At 43.5% G+C, this 22,467-nt stretch overlaps 1 protein-coding gene across 13 annotated transcripts in view; it reads right to left on the bottom strand.

Moving 5' to 3' along the window:
• WDPCP (WD repeat containing planar cell polarity effector) overlaps positions 1-22,467 on the bottom strand; it is a 2,510,630-nt gene that overhangs the window by 1,330,900 nt on the left and 1,157,263 nt on the right. For all 13 annotated transcript variants that reach the window (XM_078649441.1, XM_078649443.1, XM_078649444.1 and 10 more), the window contains one exon: positions 16,608-16,731. In XM_078649441.1, the coding sequence (XP_078505567.1) occupies positions 16,608-16,731 (124 nt within the window). The remainder of the gene's footprint in view (positions 1-16,607; positions 16,732-22,467) is intronic.

Raw genomic sequence — 22,467 nt, 5'->3', positions numbered from 1 at the left:
TAAATGTTTGCTCCATATTTACATTTTTGTACATGTTTTTTCAGAGCATATTAAAAAATTCAATAGTTAAGTGGCTGTGGCATCGGTGTGAAAATATCGCTGCAATTATCATATCATATCCTTGTTCTCATTAAACCCTGGTGGGTATACTGAAAGTTACAATCAAGCCCAAGTGAGCAAATAAGCCATAAAATATTACATGAGCTTTTTTTAATGGAGTATACTATTTACATTTGTCACCCCCCTAATGGGTTCATTTCATTGCCCCTCTCCTGTTGAGTTTATCTTATCACTACTGAGTCCTGTTTATAACCCATAACTTACCCATACAAACTTAATTTAATACAGTTAAAACCTTTTTGATCGTGAATTCATAGGGAGAATAATTTTCTTATTTTTATACTTTTATAAATGTGTTTCCAAATCTTCCTCTACATTAAGACCTTCTGGCTGTTTTGAATTTAATTTGATAATGTACAGGGACTCTAATCTTCTCAGTTTCTTTTCCCTGTTTCCTTCCTTACATTATCTGACACTGCATCAATTAAATATTATGTAAGCCCTTTGGCATCCTTTCCATGAAAACATTTAAAATGGCGGGCAACCGGATACATATGATCACCATTCTTGATTGCCCTAATATGCTGCAATATTCTCTTATGCACTTCCAGAATTGTACTGCCCTTGTACCGCAGGCCACAAGGGCACTGCAGTACGTAGACAGCAAACTCTGTTTTGCAGCTATATTTTCCTTTTATTTTTTTCATCATGTTGGACAATCCTGGTCTGTAGTGATTCATGTTGATGCCATTCAAACAAGCCTTGCATTTTATACATTTTAGAAATCCCAGTCTCTGACTCAACCATGTTGCCTTTGGTTGCACTTTTTCCAGGGTATTGCTAACCAATGCCTGTTTGAACAATCTGACACGTCTATAAGTCACTTGTGGTCTGCAAGGCACGTCCTTTCCCAAAACCGGGTCATTTTTAATTACATGCCAGTGTTTGTTTAAGATGCTCTACAACATACCATGTTGTGTACTAAATGTTGTTATTAACTGATACTGATTTTTGGTATCTTTCATTTTCTTTTTGTCTTTTACAAACAATATTTTCTCTCTCTTTCTTTTGGAAGCTCTACATACTGCAGCATTGACCCATTCATCAGGATAACCTCGACAAACAAATCTTTCCTTCAATTGAATAAGTTGTGCCTCTGTTTCAGCCTCCTCACTACAATTTAATTTGGTTGTCAGACAGTCACCAAATGGTATAGTTCTCTTTAGGTTGATCGGATGGAAGTTTGTCGCATGCACCAACGTGTTTCCAGAGGATGGCTTCCTATACTGCTTTGTTTCTACCTTGCCTTCTTTCATGTATATTGTAAGGTCAAGGAAAATAATATTTATTTTTCTCACATCACTCGTGAAGCTTAGATTCAAATAATTCTGTTGAATCATACCAATAAAATTCTTCACTTGCTCCTCAGTTCCCTTCCAGACCAAAAACAGATTGTCGATAAATCGACTCCAATGTAAGATATGTTCTTCCCATTCCACCTGATACTGCGTTGGGATCAACTGCTCCTCCCACCAGTCCATATGCAAATTCGCATAGCTGGGGGCAAAGCAGGTGCCCATAGCAGTACCGCAAATCTGATTGTAAAGAACGTTGTTAAAAAGGAAGAAATTGCTGCTTAAACATTTTTCAGTCATCCTGAGAATCATCTGAGTGTGTACCCACAAGCTTATAGGTCTCATCCCCAGAAAATCTGTGTGCCTGATGCTTGTATATAGTGTGAACACATCTATAGTGACTAGCAAGCAATCATCCTCCCATGGAAACTCGTATATTATTCTGCAAAAAATCACCTAAATCTCGTATGTAAGAGGAAAGTGATTTGCCTAAACTCCCTAGAAATGAATCAACATAGTTTGAAGTGGGCTCCAGGGAGCTACCTATAGCTGAAATAATAGGGCGAACTGGCGGATCAACTCAATTTTTGGGGATTTGGGGGGTTAAATAAAACACTGATGTAACAGGTTTATCAATTTTCAAAAACAAATATTCATCATGATTTAGGAGGCCTTGTTCATACCAATGTTGTAATTCTAGATTATATTCTGAATGACTTAACAGCATTTGCTTATCTGTGATTTTGACATAACACGATTTGTTATCCAATTGCTTATATGCTTCCATCAAGTATTTCTGTTTGTCCCCGAAGACAACATTACCCCCTTTATCCACATTTCGCACTATGCAGTCATTGTTTTCATTCAACTTTTTTACCAAAGCATGATATGACGTTTGTTTCTGCATGCTAATTGAATTTTTATTTTTGTTTTTGCTTGTGTGGATACATAGGTTCTTGAGTTCATTTGTTACAAGATCATAGTAGACATATATTGCATCCCTTGTAGTCACTGGAATAAACCTTGAATTTGGTTGAAAACTCGTTGGTGCTTCTTCCGTTATGTTGATGCCTTGCTCCTGTGCCAGTGATGATAAATCCCAACTATTTCCATCCGAAATGTTCTCAGTGTCAAGTTCTCTTAATTCCAACAATGTCTGGGGCCGACTCCTCGTCCAGCCAAGTCTCAGTTAGAAACATTATGTCAAACTGGCCGGCTGTTAGCTGGTCATAGACCTCCAGTCTATGTTTCCTAAGGGACCGGTAGTTCAATAAACAGCAGTTAAGCTTGGTAGTAGCTTCCTGAGCCTCCCTCTCCCCTCTAAGCGTAAACGGGCAGTGTCTACAACCCCCCATCCTGCTGTCACATTCTACACTGTGTTTACAGCAGTCCTTGGTCTGGGGGCATAGATCACATAATTCCTGTAGGCTATACTGCTGCTGCTGTTCTACTCTGCCACAGCCAGGGGTTCTGGCCCCGGGCCCGTGCGGCCGCGGACGGGCCAGACGGGCTTGCCTTTGGAGCACCTTCGGCGCGGCCGCAGGGGCTTTGTGTTTCAACAACTGGACCGCTAACCGGCCCCCCGGAAGTGCCTGGCTCTCCCTGCCCCGCCCTCCGCGCAACGGTACTAGTTACCGCGTCGGACCAGGGCGGGTAGACGTGACGATTGAGCCCAGGACACTAAGCCCCCAGGTAAGATTGCCCCCAAGATTCATATCATCAACTGTTAATGTCCCTTGATTCATTGCAGGCGTCTGCGATGTGCCTTGCTGCAGCAAATTCAAAAGAAAATGTTTCTTTAGTTTGAGTTTCTGAACAAACTTAAAATACTAAATCTACCCTTGTTTGGACATAATGTAAATCGGTTTCTAGGCAAAAAGATAGTCCTAATTGCAAAATGTCCTTCTCCTGATTTGTGAGGCTGACAATAGATGCTTCATTATTGCCCACTACTTCTTGTTTTCTTTCCTCTTATTTTAGTCTTCGCAGGGTGGTGCCTTTCCTCCTCTTGCGCCTCTGCCTCTTACCCTTCCTCTTTGTGGCTTTGAGGTTTGTGTTTGTAGCCTTGGTCTTAAGTTGAATTGGCGTTCCTCTTGTAAAAAAGCTAAATTCATCTATGACTGTTGAAACTGGTTTCCCTAAAAGAACATTTGCATCTTCTTCTAGATCTGTATTAATTTCAGAGCTCTGTAAACTGCCCTCCGACTGCGGTTCTTGCATTGGTCTACTGGCTTTGGTCATATTTTGCCTTCTCATAGTATCAAATTTCTTCGCAAACATATAGATCTGACCTCTGGCATAGTCCTGTTTATCCCGCAGAAACTCCTGCAATTTTCTTTCTTTAATGGATATTTCCAATTTACGCAGCCTTTCTTTCATTTCTGCCTTGAATTTTGTTATTTGATCTTACTCCGATTTTTTACTTAAGACTTCTAGAATTGCCTCTATTTCTCAAAGGATTCTCTGTCTATCAATATCGGCATATTTAATAAGGATTGCAAGCATCCTGCACTTGGCATCGTTGGTATTTGCTGCCCACTCACGATTTTGTTCCACTGAACTATTGAATTTTTAAAATGTTCAGGAAAAACATGTACAAAAATAAAAATATGGAGCAATCTTTTAAGAAATAATGAAAGTGAACTTTATTCATATATTTGAAATAATTGCAATTTTGATTTGCCACTGTATGAGTTGTGAATGCATAAAAAACTACGAGTCTGTTTTCACTGTCATTTGGGAGTAGTTTTTGACATGATCAAGATCACGATTGGTATTTAAAAATGGCAGCTCTCTCTGCAGTGTTATCAGTGAGCAAGGCTGCTGCGTAGCCGAAACGCGCATTATATTGCCCGAATAAAATAAGTATAACAATTGCACACGGCGGCGGCGTCCATCCATGATGAGAGGATACAGTGTGTGTGTGTATGTATATATATATATATATATATCTATATCTATATATATCAAACAAACAAGTTGCCTGCATTGAGGGGGACCACACGAGGAGGTAAGGTTCGCCTTTCGTTTTATTGAAAAACGCCGTGGAGAACAAGCGGCTGCCTGCTTCTGCCAAATTCCAGGTCTGCTCCGTAGGAAAGCCGCCAGTCCACTTCCGTAAATGTTTTCAACAGGCGTCCTTGTCCTAAGCCTCAGCGTCGCTTGGCGCTGCACACCGTGCAACGTGTCCTCCCTCGCGACTCAGGCGGGGCCGCATCTATACCATGCATTGAGGGGGACCACACAAGGAGGTAAGATTTGCCTTTCGTTTTATTGAAAAACGCCGTGGAAAACAAGCGGCTGCCTGCTTCTGCCAAATTCCAGGTCTGCTCCAACGCGTTTCGTGCCTCCTGGCACTTAGTCATGGGCTTCTGGAAGTGATGAAGAGTCGGCACAGTTCTTTCCAGGGCACCTTGTAAATTTATAATGTCAACTCCGCCCCAGTGGACGTGGCCACACTCCGTGGCTTGATGGTAGTTGTAGTGCCCAAAGGTATTACACATGTGAGTTACTCTGCCGTTCTCTTCTTACACAAATATATAAAAATAAAACACCTCAGTAGGTTGCAGTGAGTATGAAAGCCGCCAGTCCACTTCCGTAAATGTTTTCAACAGGCGTCCTTGTCCTAAGCCTCAGCGTCGCTTGGCGCTGCTGCCGGGCTGCACACCATGCAACGTGTCCTCCCTCGCGACTCAGGCGGGGCCGCATCTATACCAAACAAACAAGTTGCCTGCATTGAGGGGGACCACACAAGGAGGTAAGATTTGCCTTTCATTTTATTGAAAAACGCCGTGGAAAACAAGCGGCTGCCTGCTTCTGCCAAATTCCAGGTCTGCTCCGACGCGTTTCGTGCCTCCTGGCACTGGCTTCTGGAAGTGATGAAGAGTCGGCACAGTTCTTTCCAGGGCACCTTGTAAGTTTATAATGTCAACTCCGCCCCAGTGGGCGTGGCCACACTCCGTGGCTTGATGGTAGTTGTAGTGCCCAAAGGTATTACTCAAGAGCGGAAACATTAGTATCAAGGTATAAATCCACAGTGAACAACACGGAAGAAGATCAACCGCGACTAATTTTAACCTATTCCAAGGAAAGTTACAAAATCCGAAAAATTCTATCAAAATATTGGAATGTGCTCAAAAAAGATACTGAGATAGGAACATTAATTGGTGACAAACCTTTGGTCACATATCGCAAAGCTCCCTCCATTCGAGACGCATTAGTAAATAGCCACTTCAGGAAAATAAAAACACAGAGCTGGCTAGAAAAAGGACAACTGGGCTTCAGCAAATGTACAACATGCAAAGCGTGTAAAATTGGTCAAAACATCAAAACTTTAACAGACCCCAGGGGAAGAACTTTCATAATCAAGGACAAAATAACATGTGAGTCACAGTTTGTGGTGTATCAAATACAGTGTTTTTGTGGAAAGAAGTATATTGGATCTACAATTTGTTCACTAAAAAAACGTATTCTTGAACATACCAGAGCAATCCAAAATAATGATTCAACCTATGCAACAGCGAAACATCTAAAAACTCATCCAGGGAAAACTTGGAAAGATATGAAATATGCTGGAATTGCTATGGTTGGTGAGAATGAAAGAGGAGGAGATCGAGTAACGAGATTGAGAAGGCTTGAATCAAAGCTAATAATAAGATTCAAAACCAGAAGTCCGTGGGGCCTCAACGCCGATGAGGAACTTTATGTACACTTATAATTTGGACAATCTTATCATCTTTTTTGAACAATTTTTGAACAATTATACTGATGACAACTAGTAAATCTTTGTTTCTAGAAATAGGAAACTCAAAGTATGTGACACAAAGATAAGAATTTTTTTTTAATCATCTTTGCACTGTGACTACTGTTGATCAAAGCATGAAACAACACTATAGAACTCTAAGGCACTCAGCCATTACTGGTAATATGGACACTTAGTCCCTTACTTCTTATGTGGTGATAATTTGCGCAGTAGAATGCAAGCGAAAAACAGCTACATTAATAACAGTCCGAAGTCCGTAGGACAATAATTTGCGCGATGTTTTTCACTCTCTAGAAATTGTTGTTTGAGTTCTATTTGTGTTGTGTAAATGCCGCGATCTGGGAACTCACATTGCACTGTTTGGAAATAATTTGATCCAAAAAACTACTGAGCCCACAATGCATCTTAAATAGCCATGTGGTGTCTACAGGTATTTAAGGTAAAAAGTAATGATGGACTACTGTTTGTTACCGTGATCAGGGACAGCTTTTTGTCCGAAACGCGTAGGTGGGGATACCTACAGAAAATAAACTAACTAATTTCAACTAACGAAGTAGTGTGCGGCGTCTTTCTCCTGTGAGAGAAGTTATTGCTTAATAGTAATTATCGCGAGGGTGTCCTGAACCTTGCCGCCGGCACCAGCTATTGTTGCTCCTCTTATCTTGGGACATTTGCTTTACGATATATATATATATATATATATATCAAAGCAGTACATCAAAGGAGCTAAACGCAAATATAGGTTCTCTTACAGGGGATACTCATCAAAGTCATAAACTCTGAATAGTCCCACCCTTGTGCGCGGATTCCAGAGCATTTATACATATATATTAATGTATGTTTAACCCAAATCTAGTAGGCAATACTGTGAAATATGCTATATATATATATATATAAATATGCTATATATATATATATATATGTATATATGTATATATGTATATATGTATATATGTATATATATATATATATATATATATATATATATATATATATATATATATATATATATATATATATATATATATATATATATCACAGCTTCAAACATCCACGAACCATTTGTTCGTAAGGAAAGCAGCACACGCAGGGGGTAGTTCCACATAGAATTTATTTGGGAACTTTACAGCATACTTGTATGCTGTAAAGTTCCCAAATAAATTCTATGTGGAACTACCCCCTGCGTGTGCTGCTTTCCTTACGAACAAATGGTTCGTGGATGTTTGAAGCTGTGATAAATATAACGGGTACACCCCCGTTCGGCGTGCACCCGCTCACGTGTGCAGCCAGCTGGTGTTTGGAGCCTTGCATATATATATATATATATATATATATATATATATATACATATATATATATATATATATATATATATGTATATATATATATATATATATAGCATATTTCACAGTATTGCCAGTAGGCAATACTGTGAAATATGATATATATATATATATGAACTATTGTTACTTACCTGTAAACAGGTGGTTCTCCAGTATTGGTGTCTTTCATAGATTCACATGCTTGAATATTCCCCGTCGTCGAAGTGGGAGTCCCACGGTATATAAAAAATAGCAATAATGCTAATATAACATAAATGATAATATCATATAATAATAAAATAGAGATAATACACTGTAAAAACCTCTACAATGGTAACTTCCATAGGAAGACAGTATAAGAGAAAAAACTCATTTGTAACATATCAGTGTCATTATGTTGGTCCAAACTGCAGCCAATCAGGCTCACGCACCCTCTAGAACCTTCTCCTCAGAAGCTCAAGCCCTCAGATTTTCGTAGCACTAGTAACAATAGCGTATGAGGAGAAGAGAGCCTCTGAGGGGAGGAAGGGTGGGTCGCATGTGAATCTATGAAAGACACCAATACTGGAGAACCACCTGTTTACAGGTAAGTAACAATAGTTCTTCTCCAGTATTAGGGGTGTCTTTCATAGATTCACATGCTTGAATAGAATAGATAGCAGTAACTCCTTAGCACTGGGATTGCAAGCATCTTCACAAGAAGTAAACACATAGCTTAAAAGCATATAGCAATCACAGAAGAGAAAGGAGGAGGGAACAGAGGCTCACCTTATTTAAAGAGATGGCGAAGCACTGCTTGCCCCACTGCGGTATCCGCCTCGTTGATGGAATCCAAACAGTAATGTCTGGTAAAGGTGTGCCTATTCGACCACGTTGCCGCCCGGCAAATCTGGTGCAGAGGCACTCCGGCAAACAAGGCGGTGGAGGACGCCATCGCTCTCGTCGAATGTGCCTTCACAGGACCCTGTAAAGGCTTGCCAGCTTGTTGGTGACAGTAGGATATGGCTGCTGAGAGCCATCTTGCAAGTGTCTGTTTTGTCACTGAATGTCCCCTTCGCATTCTTCCATATGCTACAAAAAGCTGATCTGATTTGCGGAAGGGGGCAGTTCTTGAAATGTAAAACTTTAGACAACGGCTGATGTCTAAGGAATGAAGGCGTTGTTCTGCCGGAGACTGTGGATTCGGAAAGAAAGTCTTCAAGAAGACAGGTTCGTTCAGATGGAAATCTGTAGGCACTTTTGGCAAAAAAAAAAAGGGATTGGTCCGAAGAGACACCCCATCTGGCTTGAATTGCAAATAAGGAGGCTTGATTGTGAAAGCATGAAGATCGCTGACACGGCGAGAAGACGTTAGGGCCAAAAGCAAAACGACCTTCCAGGTAAGAAACTTGTTGTCTGCTCTGTGGATTGGCTCAAAAGGAGGCTTCATGAGCTGTGACAACACCACGTTGAGCTGCCATGCCGGAGGCGGGCGTCTGATAGGAGGAAACTTCCTGAAGAGACCTTTAAAGAATTGTCTGATAATTCTGGATGAGCAGAGAGAGGTTGAGCCATCATGCCTGAAACGTGAAATAGCTGCCAGAAAGACCCTCAAGGTGGCATGAGAGAGGCCAGACTGAGCAAGGCTTAGAAAGAAGGGCAACAGCTGTTCTGGGGCAGAAGTGAGTGGGTGGACATTTGCTTCTGCGCACCAATGGCAAAACCGTTTCCACTTTAGTTTGTACGTTTGAACCGTTGAGGAAGCTCTAGCAGAAGCCAGAATCTCTCTGCATTCCTGGGGCATCTCTAAATTCGCGAATTCGAGGAATTCAGGTTCCATGCCCATAACTGAAGAGTGGTCGGGTCTGGATGGCAGACTTGGCCCTCGTCCATGGACAGAAGATCTGGACGTGGATGCAGACGAATGGGCGTGCATTGGGACAACAGAAGAAGTTCTGAGAACCAAGCCTGTCTGGGCCAACGAGGTGCGATCAGTATCAAGTGGCAGGGTTGCCTGCGCATCTTCCACAACGTCCTCGGCACCAATGGTATGGGAGGAAACGCATAGGCGAACAGGCCGCTCCAGTCCATGAGAAGGGCGTTGCCGCTGGACCCCGGATGAGGATGCCAGCTCGCAAAGGCGGGGCACTTCCGATTCAGTGGAGTGGCAAAAAGGTCCATCAGGGGACGACCCCAACGGCGGAACACCATGTCCAGAGTTTGTTGATGAAGCTCCCACTCGTGGGTAGACGATGTGGACCTGCTCAACGAATCCGCTAGGATGTTTGAAACCCCCGGCAGATGGACCGCCGTCAGGGAGATTCGATGATGAAGAGCCCAGTTCCAGATCTTCTGAGCTAGCCGAGACAAGGGCTGAGATCTTGTGCCGCCCTGTTTGTTCATGTAGTGCATGCTGGTTGTGTTGTCCGTTTGAACCAGCACGGACTCTCCTTGCACTACTGGCAGAAAAGATCTGAGAGCAAGGAAGATCGCCAGCAGCTCCAATCTGTTGATATGCCATGTTCGTTGTGACGGTGTCCACTTCCCTTTGATTGAAAGGTCTAGGAGATGAGCTCCCCAACCCTCCATGGATGCATCTGTGGTCAGTGTCAGATCCGGAGGAAGGGCCAGAAAGGAAACTCCTTCGTTTAGGTTGGATGGTTCTCTCCACCAAAGGAGACTGTCTTTCATGCGAGACGAGACTCTCACTAGATCGTTGAAGGATCCTGATACTTGGCGCCATTGCAGGTCTAGTTCCTCCTGAATAGGGCGAGTGCGGAGCCTGCAGTTCGGAAGCAGAGCGATGCAGGACGACGCCATCCCCAGAAAGGACTTCAACATGCGCACAGAAACTGACTGTTTTGAACGGATGAGGGTGACCAGACGTACTATTTTCACCTGTCGTTCTTGGGAAACGAAGGCTTTTGATAATTCCGTGTCGAGAATGGCACCCAGGAAGTTCCTTCTTTGTGATGGTGTTAAGTGTGACTTGTCCACGTTGATGGTCAACCCCAGTGACTCGAAAGTCCGCAGGCAGAGACTTGTGTCGTGAGCCAGCTGAAGAGGAGACGGAGATTTCAGAAGGCAATCGTCCAGATAAGGAAAAATCTGCACTCCTTGAAGACGTAGAAAAGCCATGACTGGGGCCAGGACCTTCGTGAAAACACGAGGTGCCGAACGCAGGCCGAAAGGCAGCACCTTGAATTGGTAATGGACAGTGCCCACCTTGAACCTCAGAAATTGGCGATGTTGTTGCAGAATCGGCACATGAAAATAGGCGTCTTGCAGATCTATCGTGGACAGGAAATCTCCGCTGCAGAGAAGCCGCAAGACTTCTGACAATGTGAGCATGCGGAAAGACTGCTGTTTCAGAAAGAAATTGAGCGCCCTCAAATCCAGTATAGGCCGCCACTCTCCCGTCTTCTTGGCAATGAGGAAAAAACGTGAGTAGAAACCTGTCCCTTGTTGTGATATAGGAACCACTTCGACTGCACCTTTTAGAATGAGAAGACGAACTTGATGTTGCAATTCTAGAAAATGGGGAGGTGGCGGGCCTGATGGCGGAGAATGAGGAGGAATCTCTGTGAACTCCAAGGCATGACCCTTGCGAACAATGTCCAATACCCATTGGTCCGATGTTATCAGAGACCATTGGGAATAAAACTGCGAGATTCTCCCTCCAACTCCTTGCGTGACATGAGAGTCACTGGCGTTTGTTGTTGGCACCCCTATAAGTAGGTTTTCCTTTATAGGGTCGTGACTGATTTTGGCGATTAGACTGTTGAGAGGAGTAACGTTGATTGCCTTGGTTGAATTGGCGGTACTGAGTGTGTCCTCCTCGAAAATTCGTGGAAGATGAACCTCTTCCACGGGCGCCACGAAAGGGCTGCTTCTTAAATTGTAAGGAGACTAGCGATTTTGCTGTATCGGTGTCCTTTTTAATTGACTCAAGCGCCTCGTCAATGTGAGCGCCAAAAAGAGATTCACCGTCATAGGGCATGTCGAGTATCTTCGACTGGACTTCTTGCCGGAAAGAAGTGGATTTAAGCCAGCCCTGGCGGCGGAGAGCCGCAGCACTGGCGAGGATGCGAAATCCCGTACTCGCCACATCAATCGCGCAGTCAATCATTTCCTCTGACGCCCTCATGCCATCCTGGAGAACTTGCTGGGCTTCCGCTCTGGACGCTTCTGGAATTAGAGAAACGAATGCGGAAATGTCCGACCACATTTGCCTGTCGAAGCGACCTAGAATGGCCAACGCATTTGCAGCGCGTACCGATGTAGAGGACATGGTGGAAAATTTCTTCCCAATGGCGTCCAAACGTCGACCCTCTCTATTAGGTGGAGTAGTGAGAGGAGTCGCCGGATTACGGGATCGTCGCTGTGCCGCCTGTGTGACAACCGAGTCCGGTTTGGGATGCGACAGCAAACAAGCAGGTGAACCCGCAGGAGCCTTGTACTTCTTTTCCAGGCGAGGGACTTGTGCCGGCAAGGAGTTAGGAGAATGCATAATTCTTATCCCTTCTTTCCATACAAATTCTATGATTGGTATGGTGTGAATTTGTTTGTATGGTTTGTTTTTGAAATCGTAGAGAAAGCAATCTTCTTGCCGTTGTTCTCTCGGCAATTTAAAACGGTCTGCCGCTTTATTCATTAGCACATGGAAGCTTGCTGTATCAATGGTAGGCGCATCACCCGCCTCTGGCTGTTGCGGAGAAGGTGTCTGTATCCGATAGTCGTCGTAATCCGCCATATCTGGATCCTGATCATCGTCAGTATCCTGGTGTAATTCCCCTTCTTCACTGTCCGACTCATCCACCCCGTGCGCACCAGGTTGCGGAAGAAGAGGGGGGTGAGGGCGGGGAAGCTCTGTCAAAACAGGCTGCTCCAAAGACTGTGGATGGGTGGCAGGGCCGGAGTCCTCCGCCGGAGCGTGGCTTGGAGTACCCTGAGGGGTAGGCGGAAACCTTCTGTTGTAGTCATCCAGCATATGCTGGAGGTTTGAAAACAAAGAAACTGGAAAAGATGCCATAGGCAACTGGACAATTTGGTCATCCGGTTGGACCACTTCCTCCACGTCCTCCTGGTCAGAACTGGAGTCTTGACATTTTATAATCAATTCTGATGGACTGTGAGCTTCATCGTCATCATCTTCCCCCATAGATCCAGTCTCGTGATCAGTTGCCATCAAAGGCGAGGGTAATTGAAGATCAGGAGGCGGCAGCTGCATAGAAGAATCCCTGCCAGAGGTCAAGGAAGGCAGTGGTACCAGAGGCATGGTGGCAAAAGAACCCGATCCTGACGAGGATCCTGAACATGCCGCTGAAGAAATCGCCATCGTCGACGAGATAGGGCCCACTGAGGGATTCGTCGTCGACGGTATCGTCGTCGACGGAACGTGCGTCGACGGAGCCGTCTTTGCTGGAATCTGAGGAGACGGAAGCCTCGTCGACGGTGTCTTCGTCGACGGTATCTTCGTCGACGATACTTTCGTCGACGGTACCTTCGTCGACGGTACCTTCGTCGACGGTACCTTCGTCGACGGAACCGGCGTCGCCTTTTTCGACGACGACTCCGTCGTCATGGAGCTGGTCGACGGAGCACTCGACGTCGACGGGGCTCTCGTCGTCGGAACCATCGTTGCCTTCTTCGCCGACGATGCCGACGTCGACGAGGTGGTCGACGGAGAGGCCGACGTCGACGGGACCTTCGTCGACGATGAATTCTTCGACGTCGAAGAGGTTTTCTTCGTCGACGGCAACTTCGTCGCCGACGAGACAATAGGGATCGTCGACGGGATCGTAGTTCTCGTCGACGTCGAGGATGTCGACATCACCGTCGTCGACGACGAGGAAGCAGACGTCGTCGTCACAGAGGTCGTCGACGAAGACAGCAAAGCCAATCTTGTGGACGGAACGGTCGTCGACGAGCCCGTCGACGACCTGGGTGTCAGGACTGTCAGAATACTGATAGAGCCTGGGCAAGACGCCTGAGAGCCAGGTCTCGTGGGCGTTGACACTGAAGGCATAGAATGTGAAGATTGTGCCACAGGCAAGGCCAGCTTTTTCTTTTTCTGAAGAAAAGGCGAAGGCAAGTCTTGAACACTCCCACGCTTGGAAGGAACAGTGGAACAGCCTGACTGAAGACTTACTGCGTCTGACAGAACATCTTCTTTATCTTGGAGGCGCTTCAACCATATAAGAAGGCGACCTTCCCTGTCTCTGAGAGTCTTAGAAGGAAGAGCTCTACAGATTTTACATTCATCCACCTTGTGGTCAGGGTACAGGCAGTAAATACACTTTTGGTGGGGGTCCTTCTCAAACAAACGTAGTTTCCCACATGAAGAGCAAGCTCTAAACAAGGACTTCTTACTTGACATTCTTGGAAAAATAAGTTGAAGAGACAAACTTTGAAGAAAACTGAGCAGAGCTCAGGGAGACTCCCTTCACACGACGTGCGGTAGAAAATCTGAGGGCTTGAGCTTCTGAGGAGAAGGTTCTAGAGGGTGCGTGAGCCTGATTGGCTGCAGTTTGGACCAACATAATGACACTGATATGTTACAAATGAGTTTTTTCTCTTATACTGTCTTCCTATGGAAGTTACCATTGTAGAGGTTTTTACAGTGTATTATCTCTATTTTATTATTATATGATATTATCATTTATGTTATATTAGCATTATTGCTATTTTTTATATACCGTGGGACTCCCACTTCGACGACGGGGAATATTCAAGCATGTGAATCTATGAAAGACACCCCTAATACTGGAGAAATATATATATATAGCATATTTCACAGTATTGCCTACTAGATTTGGGTTAAACATACATTAATATATATGTATAAATGCTCTGGAATCCGCGCACAAGGGTGGGACTATTCAGAGTTTATGACTTTGATGAGTATCCCCTGTAAGAGAACCTATATTTGCGTTTAGCTCCTTTGATGTACTGCTCACCATAAGGACATGAGATGCACTGTCACACACCAGAGTGACTGAAGATCCTGCTCAACCTCAATTCTCACAGAGGGCAATGGGGGAGGACATATGCTTCAGGTGAATTGCTCAGTTTAGGTACCTGAGACTCAAGCTCATTCTCAGGTTCCTGAGGTTCATGCTCACTCTTGGTTGTCCGACACCTTGCTCACTCTTATGATGTCTTCAAGGCTCCTGCTTGTCCTAATAGCTCATGCCTGCCTGGGGTGCCAAATCCCCTGCTCACTATCATTTACCTGTGGCTCCTGGCCATGCTCAAGTGCGCAGAGGTTCCTTCCCAAGGACATTGATCAATAAAGCTCTTTCTCACCTTAGGCCCCTGAGGCACATGCTTATCCTCAAGTTGCTTAATCTCCTTCTCAGTTTCACCCCAGATGTTCTTGCTTACCTTCGTATCACTAACCTTCCTGGACAACCTGATATTTTCTCAGGCTTCTGTCCACCCTTAGGTAGTTGGAAGACTCCCTGTTAAATCTGAGGCGTTCAGTAGCTAGACACATCCCCGTCTTTCATGGACCATTTCGGTTGCCTCACAGAAGTCTCTCTGAATGTGATGTCTTGGGGTCTAACACAGCTTGGTACTTGTTGGCTTTTATACTGTGCAGAAGGAGCATGATCTAAATATGCTAAACATGTTGCAGGAAATCATGTCAACTTCAGCCTATCTATATGAACAGCTCTTCACTCCTTCTGCTAGTGTTTATCCCTCTCTCTCCTTTCTTTATACTTGTATTTCACCTGCATTTGCATCAGCGCATTTACTGGATGTTTTATATTTATATATATATCTGTCAATCTTTCATACCCACATTTCATTTTTAGTCTCACCTGCCTTGCTTTCATTCTACAAATCCCTCAAGCTAATTGAATCCCCCCTTTATCATTCTCCCTCTAATCCTTCCCCTCTAAGTTTTCCATCTGTTTTTACCATCTCTCTCTCTCCTTAGTTGCTCTGATTTTTTTCATTTACATCACCTCTGCACTATTTCCCCCTCTCTTAGTCTATAAATTCCCCGTTATTTTATGACCTTCAGTATCCTTTTGCCCAGTCTCGTAATTTCTATTGTCTCAGAGTTTTACTTCAGTTCTTCCTCCTGTCTTGAAAATTCTCCCCTTCTTCAAATGTGTTTTCTCATGTCAGTCACGCTCATATCTCTCTAGCGGTTGAACTTGTTTGTGTCCCACGTCTCATATTATATTTCGTTGTGTCCCATTTACTGAATTGCTGCTGTAACAACCTGATTTATCAAACCTTGCCATTTGCAGAAGACCATTCTCTGTACACATTAAAGAGATTCCTGTCCTTGTGAGTGCTTTCAGTTCTGCATACTTATAAATGGTATTCAGGGAAGTGGAGAGACTTGTTTCTACCTTTGGTAGAAAACAAACCAAAGTCTGATTTAGGAAAGTCGGTCCATGTATGTGGACTTGCTTTTCCAATTCCAAATGGCTTAGGGTGGGCCAAGATCTTCCTTGTATGGGCCTGGCCGACCCCCTAGAACCGGGCCTCGTTCCAAACATGAGTTAAAAGACACAAAAGCCCTGATTTCGAATTTGACCAAGGACTATTCTATCACAAAATTCCCGGAGGGCCTGTGCACCTTTTATTACGATTTCCATAAAATATTATGCACTTCCAATAAGGCGGAATGGGCATCTGTTACGTTTGTGATAGGGTAACCATCAAACTCTAAATCAGGCCAAAGTAACTTACTATAGCTGTAATATTTCAGCCCCTGCTAACTAAAGATTGTGCAAGAGCTGTAAAAAGGTGTTTTATGTGAATTTGTATAATTATGGTTCAAAGGCTGTGAACTCATTGTGAAACTACGTTGCTTCTGGCAAACTCTTCTAGCTGTCAGAGTTGGAGAAGAGCCTCATTCATCTCTATTAAAGTGCGCTGAAATATGGGAAATCGTCGAATGTTATTGTATTGATGATAGAAGAGCCCTGAAGTACACTTAAGGGAAATGAAGTGCCGAATTAATCAACATTAGTTGACTTGCCCTCCCAGGAGTAGACTCTTTCCTTCAAGAAAGACGCACCACAGAAAACACAACGTCAGACAAGAAGAACTACTTGAAAATGAGCAGTGCTTGCAATTTCGCCACAGCTTTTATCTGTCAGTCACCTGAGCAGGTGGTGGAAGAAGCGTCTTGCGTATCTGCTGATTGGGTCTCGGTACTCCAGCACGGTGGTGTCGGAAAGGGGTTTCGTTGGCGCGTAAAACGTTCCGAGGCTGGCCTCCAGCTGAGCTGTGAAATTGAAAGACAACAGTTTGCAAACCGTGTGTTAGCGTCAGGAGAGAGGCCCAGGGGGAAGGTAGAGGGAGGGAAGCAGGGTTCTGAGTGTGAGGTTACACAAATACACATGAAATACGAGTTCGATGTCAGAGTGAGAACATTCAAATGAGAACTGATTTCTTCTTAAGTCATCACATTAAATTTCAACAACAAGTGGAAAAGAGTATATGCGGAACCAGGCACCTTTCATACGCACATAATTAAAATAATGGCTCACCGGAGTGAAGCAGATGGATCGGGTTTTTCCAGTAAAGTGATGTCCCCAATTAACTTGGCTTATGTTTTCTGCCACTTAAACGTAGAAAATAAATGCCACCATTCGCCTGTAACCCGTGAGTCAATAAGAAACAACACGAAGGCTTTTAAACGTGACGCCTCGCCTCATAAGTGTGAATATCTCTGTGCCGTCATACTTGGATCAACAGGGTCTGGTCAATCAAGAAAACAGAACAATCATCTCTCGAGCGAATCTTGACAAGTCACGTCAAGGAAGGGGTACGGGGATCCCAAGAGTCACGACCCCGAATTACTTATATTTGGGGAGGTGTGGGGCCCCCTCCTTAAAGGGTTTTCTACCCCCAACCCCATCCCTGCCCCCCTGAACCCCTCAACCCCCCAAGTGCGAAAGCATGAATGAAGGGATCCTGGGACCCCATTGCTGGGATAGCAACTGATAGGGTTTGTAGGAGTTTCAGATGATGGTGCTCTACCTAGAGTATACGTTACACTCTGTGGGGAGATGAGTTCTAATGCGTGGTGCGTTAAGGGCGAACGGAATGACCCTAAAACCGTTCCAAGACAATCGAAAGGATTACCATAAACTGTAAACAGCAAAGCTCTCGCAACCACAAAACAGTGTGAAACATAAAACCAAAAGTGACAATAAAGTAGCAGAAAGCAGCAGATCTCTATGTTCGTGTTCTTTTTTCAAAACGATGTTTTATTGGATCCACAATCAGCCGACACGTGTTTCATCGTGTTAAAGTGGAGTCAACACGACTCTTCAGGGCTGGTATAGAGACCCAGGCATCTATGGGTTGATGCGAAAATGAATACGAGTTGATAGAAATATCCTGTAAAGATATTGACGGGTCTGTCAATATATTCAATGAGCAGAGAACCCTGGTTCCGGGTTTAAAGCTGTGTTTCACACAGCTGTGTTGGTATATTAAAAACAATGTTGCTCGTTTGCTCCAAAAAGAGACTAAACACGTGTGGGTGTTTAACCGTACCGGGAGGGGATCCGAATGTTTAAAGTTTTAAGGCTGGTTCTTGGTTAAGAGTCTCCGTAGGTAAGTGAACTGAAAACGGTATCCCTCCTCTGTGTGTTCCCGGTCGCCGTGTTCCAAAGACGGACCCATTGCTGGGATCCCGAAGCATATAGATGGGGGGGCGTGAGATTTGGTGGGGGTGAGTGGGGCATGCCTGGTACCACCCACATTGCGGAGTGCCCTCCAACTCCCTGTTATTGTGGGCAAACTCCTTGCTCTGATGGAGCAGGCAGGAAGGTGCCGGCTTACACACCGGCATGGACAGTTCTGGTCAGGTGGGGATCTGGCTGGGCAGCACAGGCACCATTAGCTAAATAAACAAGCATTTGCAATGCAACAGGTCTTGAATTTGTTAAAGTTATAACATAACATGTGTATTTGTGTAAAGCGCACGTTCACCCCAGCAACGGGGCATCTTGGCGCTGAAATAACAGATGTGTACTGTTACCCAACTCAATGGTACTCATTTAATAGACCTCAAATGGATGAAAGGCTGAGTGGACCCGCCGGGATATGAACCTGTGACCATGAGGTTGAACACAGGCCCCTGCAGTGGATGCATTAGTCCACTGAGCCACCAGACCCGGCTGTTGGTGTTGAGAATGAGTTTTTTACTTTTATTTTTTTATTTGCAGTTGAGTAATTATATTTGCATAGTGCTATTGCCATTGGTCTAAAAAATCAAAAGTAAAAAAAATCATAATTTTTATCGCCAATAGCTCTAACTCTTACAAATGCAAGACCTATAGCATTGCTGCAGGGTGCAGTACCACATGTGGCTAAAAGATTCATATGGATTTGCAACACAAATATGTTATGGGTATTAAAGTGTAAAAATAATGTAATTGCATATTTATAAAACAACACACAGAAAATCAATATATAGTGTAACCTACATTTTATTACTGGGTGTTATAAAAGACAAACAGCATATTATAGAAGAAGCACATTATACAGCTCGCACAAAATCAACACTGCGCAAAATAAAAAAAAAATATATATATAGCTAAACTAGAGTAGAAATAAGTTTTATATTAGCAAAGAAACAGTATATTACAGAACAAGGACGAAAATAAATTGGCAAAATAAAGGGAGAAAGGTGCCATCTTTGAAGCTGGGAATTAAAGTTCGAGTATTGCCGTGGTCCCAACATCCCGTGATCCTGGGCAAATAAATTAGCTTCCTTATATGTAAAGACATATGTTATGGCCTTAGCTGCTGCTATTTATATTCACTTTACTATGTTTGGGTGATTTTTTTGCTATAAAAGCAGGTGTTAGTAATTAATAGCCGTGATGTGCACCAGAAAACCATGGTTCAAATTAAGCACTAATTTAAAGGCTAAAATTGTTTAAAACAAACCGCATGTTACACACCTCTAAATATCCAAAAAGTACCTACTCTGCAGTGTCACGGGTTGCATAAGCAAAAACACATGTTGTGCAGCCTACAACAAGAAACATGGCGTGGCCTAACCGCATGTGTGTTTGGGAAAATCCTGTAATGTTTTTTGTCTGTATGAAAATGTATTATGTCCTTCAGTGATGTTTAAAAAAAGTGTAATATCTTTGGGTTAAATAAACATATTTGCAGTAAGGATGGTACAAACATTTTGCAGAAACCTATAGTAAAATGAAATTGTGTTTTGAAAGCAGGATGTTAATGTATCCAGCAAGGAAATAATTTAGCCCATTGGCTGATAGTTCACAGCAAACTGTGAAATGAAACAATATGTGGTAAAATCACATTTTCTGTTTACTGTCTGGGCGCAAATTAACCATATAGAAAAGATGGCGATGCTGGTAATTATCAAAAGGCCTTCTGATGCAAGTGGGAAATAGGATGCTTGAGTTTTGAAAACAAAAGAAAGAATGCCATGTGTGCACTGTTGACTTAAAAGGCCATCCCAGCCACACATAAAAGTGTTGTACATTAAATATGAAAAAAAAACATTTAACCAAAGAGACAAAATATTTTATTTATTTTGGTTGTAAGAAAATGTATTATAGTATTATGTGGTGTTATTTAAAATTACTTTCAATACTTTGGGTGATTTTTTCGCTATTAAGTGCCGTGGTGTGCACTGGAAAACCCAGGCTAAAATTAAGGACTAGTTTAAATACAGTTAATTTCACTGTGAAAAGTGTCCCAGGGAGCGGAGTGTAAGAGAGAAGGAGGTGGTAAAACAGATGAGAAGGGAAGAGGAGGAGAACGGGAGAAAGAGAAAAGGTGTGGAAAGAATGACTAAGAGTCAGACGGAATAGGAGTAAGTGAGGTCGAGAGTGGGGAGACATTAGGAAAGGAGTGGAAGAGAGAAGGAGAAAATGTTAAAAGGAAAAAAGTGTGAAGGGTTAAGAGCAGAAAAGAAGGAAGGATCAGGTGAGATAGGTACATTAATGTGCTGTAAAGAAGGAACAGACTGTGTGAGAGAAAGGTCATTGTGGAGTGGATGTGGCGTAAGGGAGAAAGAAGACGATTCTATGGTTGGGGATTAAAGTTTAAATGGGCCCAAACATTGTATTTACTTTGTATGTACATAAATGTATTGTGTGCTCAAGAGGTGCTATTTAAAATCACTTCAATTCCTTGGGGTGATTTATTTTTTATTATACGAGTATGTGCTAATTATTAAGTGGGGGTGGTGCGCACTGTAAAAACCTGGCTTAGAGTAAGCACTAGTTTAAAGGCTAAAATTGTTTACATAAATAACTGTGCGCACATTTTCCCCCAATGAGTACTAAAAAAATACATTAAAAAAAACTTGGAGTAAAGCAGAGGCCTTGAGTGGATTTTAGTAGAGTGGAGTAAAGTAGAGTGGCATTGAGCAGAGTGCAGTGGAGTAAAGCAGAGTGATGTGGAGTAAAGCAGAGTTGCATGGAGTAATGCAGAGTGGCATGGAGTAAAGTAGAGTGGCTTGGAGTAGAGCAGAGTGGAGTAAAGTAAAGTGGAGTTGAGCGGAGAGGAGTAAAGTCAATTTTCCCCCAATGAGTACTAAAAAAAGAAAGCAGAGGTCTTGAGTGGATTTTAGTAGAGTGGAGTAAAGCAGAGTGGCATTGAGCAGAGTGCAGTGGAGTAAAGCAGAGTGATGTGGAGTAAAGCAGAGTGGCATGGAGTAATGCAGAGTGGCATGGAGTAAAGTAGAGTGGCCTTGAGCGAAGTGGCGTGGAGTAGAGCAGAGTGGAGTAAAGTAAAGTGGAGTTGAGCGGAGTGGAGTAAAGTAAAGTGGAGTTGAGCGGAGTAAAATAGAGTGGTATTGAGTGGAGTAAAGCAGAGTGGCTCGGAGTAGGGCAGAGTGGCATTGAGGTGAGTGGAGTAAAGGTGAGTGTAGTGTAGTAAAGCAGAGTGTAGTATAGTACAGCACAGTGTAGTGGAGTAAGCAGAGTTGCATTACTTAGAGGTGAGTAAAGCAGAGTGTCAGAGTAAAGTAGAGTGGGGTGGAGTAAAGTAGAGTGGATTGGCGTGGAGTAAAGTAGAGTGGATTGGAGTGGAGTAAGGCAGTGTGGAGTTGAGCAAAGGAGAGTTGAGCAAAGCAGAGTGGCGTAAAGCAGAGTAGAGTTAAGCAGAGACGGGTAAAGCAGAGTTGAGTAAAGTAGAGTGTGTTCAGTGTAGTGGAGTAAAGCAGAGTGGCATGGAGTAAAGGAGAGTGTTGTGGAGTAAAGCAGAGTAGAGCTGAGTGGAGTAAAGCAGAGTGGTTGTAAAGACCAGTGGCATGGAGCAGAGCAGCATTGAAGGGAGTGGAGTAAAGAAGAGTAGCATGTAGTAAAGTATTGTATTGTAATTGCATTTATATAGCGCATAGTACCCCAGACAAGCCATCAAAGTGCTTTTTTGGCAAGCAGCACGCTACTCTGGAAAGCATAAAGCATTAGCGGTGAATTAGTGTAGTGAAATATGAAAGCAATTTGAGTAGTGGATATGTTCGTCTGTTATTTGGATTGAGAAGGATAGTGGAGCGATAAAAGAGGGGTAAAGGTTGCATTTAGATAGCGTTTGCTACCCCTGATGAGGTGTCGAAGCACTTTTTTGGCCAGCAGTACGCTACTCCAGAACCCATAAACGTTTAGCTGTGAATTAGTATAGTTAAATATGAAAGTAATTTGAGTGGTGGTTATGTTAGTCACTCATTTCAATTGAGAAAGGATAGTGGAGGGATAGAAGAGGAAAAAGGTTTGCATTTATATAGCGCTTGCTACCCATGATGATGTCTTGAAGCACTTTTTCCGCGAGACCACGCTACTCCTGAATCCATAAAGTGGAGCGGCGTGGGGTAAAGCGGAGTGGAGTGGAGTTAAGCAGAGTGGAGTAAAGTAGGGTGGTGTGGAGTGGAGTAGAGTGGAGTTAAGGAGAGTGGAGTAAAGCCGACTGGTGTTGAGTGGAGTAAAGCAGAGTGGATTGAAGCAAAGCAGAGTGCCGTTGA

Source organism: Lissotriton helveticus, chromosome 6 (genome assembly GCF_964261635.1).
Source record: "Lissotriton helveticus chromosome 6, aLisHel1.1, whole genome shotgun sequence".
Classification (NCBI taxonomy): Eukaryota; Metazoa; Chordata; class Amphibia; order Caudata; family Salamandridae; genus Lissotriton; species Lissotriton helveticus.
This window is presented reverse-complemented; position numbering and strand designations above follow the sequence as displayed.